We start from the raw sequence: 3977 nt of genomic DNA, 5'->3' as shown, positions 1-3977 counted from the left end.
TCACCAGTGTGGGTTCTTATGTGGATTTTTAAGGATTGATTTCGAGAAAAGGCTTTACCGCAAACTGAACACGAAAATGGTTTTTCACCAGTGTGGATTCTTGCATGATTATTTAAGCGTGCCTGATGAGAAAAGACTTTACAGCAAACTGAACACGAAAATGGTTTGTCACCTGTGTGTGTTCTTGCATGACTATTTAAGTTTCCCTTCCGTGTGAATCTTTGACCACAAACTGAACACGAAAATGGTTTTTCACCAGTGTGGGTTCTTGCATGAATATTTAAGTTTCTCTTGTGTGTAAATGTTTCACCACAAACTGTACATGATAAGGGTTTCTCCCCAGTGTGGCTCCTCATATGTGTTTTCAAAGTAGACTTTTTCCCAAAGGTTTTTCCACACTGAGAGCATTTCCAGAGTTTGCCGTCCTTAAGACCTTCATTGTCATAAAGCAACTCTTCGCTTTCTGATAACGGAGCAATTAAATTGTCTGCTTGCCCTTCTGCTGAGCTGCCGTTCGGAGTCTCCGCCCCTCTGCCGGCCACGCCCAGATCATCTTCACTCTTGAAAGGCTCACCAGTTGACGCGGTGACATCATCTTCCTCCTTTTTGATTTGCTGTTGAGGGAACTCTGGCTCCTCCTCTTTAATTTGGGGTAACTTTAAGGTGTGTGCAGGCTCCGCCCCTCTGCTGGTCACGCCCAGATCCTCTTCACTCTTCAGGTTTTCACCAAGTGACCAGGTGACATCATCTTCCTCCTTCTTGATTGGAAGTCGCTCGTCTCTCATTTGTTGTTGAGGGAACTCTGGCTCCTCCTCTTTAATTTGGGGTAATGTTAAGGTGTGTGCAGGCTCCGCTCCTCTGCTGGTCACACCCAGATCCTCTTCCCTTTTCAGGAATTCATCAAATGACCAGGTGACATCATCTTCCTCCTTCTTGATTGGAAGTCGCTCGTATCTCATTTGTTGTTGAGGGAACTCTGGCTCCTCCTCTTTAATTTGGGGGAGCTCAAGTTCCTTTTTAAGGCCAACAGACTCTTTCCCATCAGGACCAAGATATTCTCTGAAACCTGCAAAGACACGAAAATAAATGATGTTTCATAATCTGTCTATCCAAAGAGAAGTCCTTTAGGTTAGACTGGGAATGTAAAGTCTTATACTTATATCGGCGGTGGCTAGGGTCGTAACATGACATTAACTTGAAATTTAACTGAAATCAACTCAAATGACTATACACACCCACACATATTTGACCACCATCTCAATAAGCTCGTATCTCCAATTTGTTTCATTTCTCAAGGAAAAAAAATGCTCGGAATTTAGCTCGTTTCTTAAATTTTCCGTAAATTGGGACACCTGTATGTCAAAGTATTCCTGAAATATGCTGGCTGCCACAGCAAATGTTTCATTAACAAGGAATAATTATAGCACTCGCGGGTGACCCGCATTGTAATCAACAGTTTGAGGAAAACAAGAGTTCACCTTCAAAATTAAAGTACAATTAAGAGCACACCTACACATTTCAATGTTTAAAAATGTTTTGTTTTATTAAACCCAAAGGATTCTTTAATCTCATCTCATTTTCTGAACCGCTTTATCCTCATCAGAGTCGTGGGGGGTGCTGGAGCCTATCCCAGCTGACTTTGGGCCAGAGGCGGAGGGGGGGGGCACCCTGAATTGTTGGCCAGCCAATCGCAGGGCACAACAAGACAGACAACCATTCACACTCATACCTAGGAGCAATTTAGTGTCGAATCAGCCTACCATGTCTTTACAATGTGGGAGGAAGCCGGAGTACCTGGAGAAAACCCACACGCGTCAAAATAAAAAGGTAATTTTTTGGGAAAAAAAAGCCTTTCTATAAATGGTCATTTTTTAAAGAAACTGATACTTTACTATACATGGTCTTTTATTATTAAAAAAAGCCTTACTATGCAAGTCTTTGGAGTGTGGGAGGAAACCGGAGTACCTGGAGGAAACCCACACAGGCGTGGGAAGAACATGCAAACTCCACCCAGGTGGACTTGACCTGGATTTGAACCTAGGACCCGAGAGCTGTGAGGCCGAAATGCTAACCACTCGCTCCTCTGGGCCGGTTTTCACATTTTTATGAATTTATCATTTTAAAAAAATCTCCAGTGCTGAGTCCTAGTAGCAAGCGGAAGACATGGGAGTTGCTTCCGCTTGAAAAAAATATTTAAAAAATAAACATTTTCCCCAGAAAAAATCCGCGATGTAGTGAAATGCTGAGGGATTACTGTACTTGAAAATACTCACCAAACACTTTATTCATGAAACAAAAAAAAACAATAAACAAATAAAACATAAATAAAATAATAATTAAAAAAAATAAATGAAACATGACACATATCACATATCTGTACTTGAATATGCAATTGCAGCGCACAAAAATAGCACTTCTACAGTTACCATTAAGCCTTAATGATGAAGGGAATATTTAGATATAAAAATGGACCCACCTTCTAGTCTGTGAAGGACAACTTTTGCATGTATTATTTTGCAAAATGTCGAGTTTTCCTCGTGGAATTTTGCTGCTCTTTTCCCACACGTAAATTCTGATGGAGACGCCATTGATAGCTGCTAGCTAGGCTAAGTTAAAGAGGTCGCAAAGCTTCAAAGTTCTTCGACGACTTGAAGAGTTGATCCTTTGATATATGCTAACAGGCTGAGCTAAAGTAGGCCGCAAAGCTTCAACGAGGTCTTGAAAAGGATTTTGGCTGATATTTAAAGTCATAAAGTAGCTTATGCCAGACACGTCGGGGACCCGTAGGTTAAGCTAGGTGGCGAAAACTGCGCATGCGTGGTGGCAGCGTCACTTCCTTCGATTTATAAATGTAAGAGAGTCGGAAATAGGAAATAATTAATCTTCAAATGTTCTGACGTGTGGTTTGAGCAATAAATGTTTGCGCAGGTTTTAATTAAATTTAAAATTAAATTAAACATAAATAACTTGAAGATTGCGTCTCAAAAGGAGGCGTCGCAAAACGCGCATGCGCAGAGAAAAATCGTCCTTGGTCATGATGCTGTTCTGTTTTGACGATTGGCATCACGGGAAAGGTAGTTCTTCATTGAAACGGTTTGAACTCGCAGGAATCAGTCTCTTATTTAGGTAACGCTCTCTCGTGGTCAGGAGAAAATTTGTTTAATTTTAATTTCATTATTCGTGGACATTGTACACAATAATTAAGACACTGTCAATCACAAGTTATCGAAGAAGCGCAGAAATTATATCAGAAAATTTGCAAATGTCTTAAACCCAAAAGGAAAAGTTTGTTTTTTCTTTTATTAACATTATTCCCTCAATCTGGACCAACCACTAGATGTAAATTATATTTCTTGATTTTCCCATTTTTAACGAATATTTGCAATTTTTTCATCCTTATTTTTTTCTTTTTGTGTTTTAGTTCAATGAGTATTTAGTAAAATGTAAAAATAACTATATAAAAATATTTTCTGTTTTCCACTTTAATTTTGAACATAAAAACATATTTTGTTTCCTTTTGAAATTAAATGATTAAAAGACATCTTCCCTCTGTAAGAAAAAAAGCTAAAATAAACATAGTTTTAGATCTATAAAAAATGTAAAATGCAAGGCTTGTCATTCAGTTCTTGGTTCATTTGGAATTAATAGGTAATGAAGCTATAATTTAAATTGTGCCATACTGTTTGGACCGAGTGCACTTTCCCCCAGTCTTCCTGTCGGGGCCAGTCAATTGTCTTCATAACTATGGACTGAACAGGACAACACGGTCCAGGCCAGACGGATGATCTACAAGGACTCTTAAACTGCTTTGTCTCGGAATCCTGCAGATGGCGATAAATCGAAACAAACTTCCGAGAATACTCGCATTATTGTTCAAATATACTGTTGCTCTGTTTACCTTATAAAGAAATCATTATGCTTATTGGTGCAAATTCTAATGCCGTTGTTTTGATTTGCGATCCGCTCGGGTCACTTTT

General features: G+C 39.3%; 1 protein-coding gene across 1 annotated transcript in view; it reads right to left on the bottom strand.

Annotated features, from left to right (window-relative positions):
• The window catches only part of LOC144066107 (uncharacterized), a 3033-nt gene extending 744 nt beyond the window's left edge, over positions 1-2289 (bottom strand). Inside the window, exons 1-2 of the mRNA XM_077589454.1 lie at positions 2274-2289; positions 1-463 (exon numbers count right to left, since the gene is read on the bottom strand). The exon at positions 1-463 is cut by the window's left edge and continues 744 nt beyond it. Of these exons, the coding sequence (XP_077445580.1) occupies positions 1-463; positions 2274-2289 (479 nt within the window). The remainder of the gene's footprint in view (positions 464-2273) is intronic.
• Positions 2290-3977: the final 1688 nt, after the last annotated feature.

This window comes from Stigmatopora argus, chromosome 20 (assembly GCF_051989625.1).
Source record: "Stigmatopora argus isolate UIUO_Sarg chromosome 20, RoL_Sarg_1.0, whole genome shotgun sequence".
Taxonomy (NCBI): domain Eukaryota; kingdom Metazoa; phylum Chordata; class Actinopteri; order Syngnathiformes; family Syngnathidae; genus Stigmatopora; species Stigmatopora argus.
The sequence above is the reverse complement of the archived record's forward strand: the minus strand, read 5'-3'. Positions and strand labels throughout refer to the sequence as shown.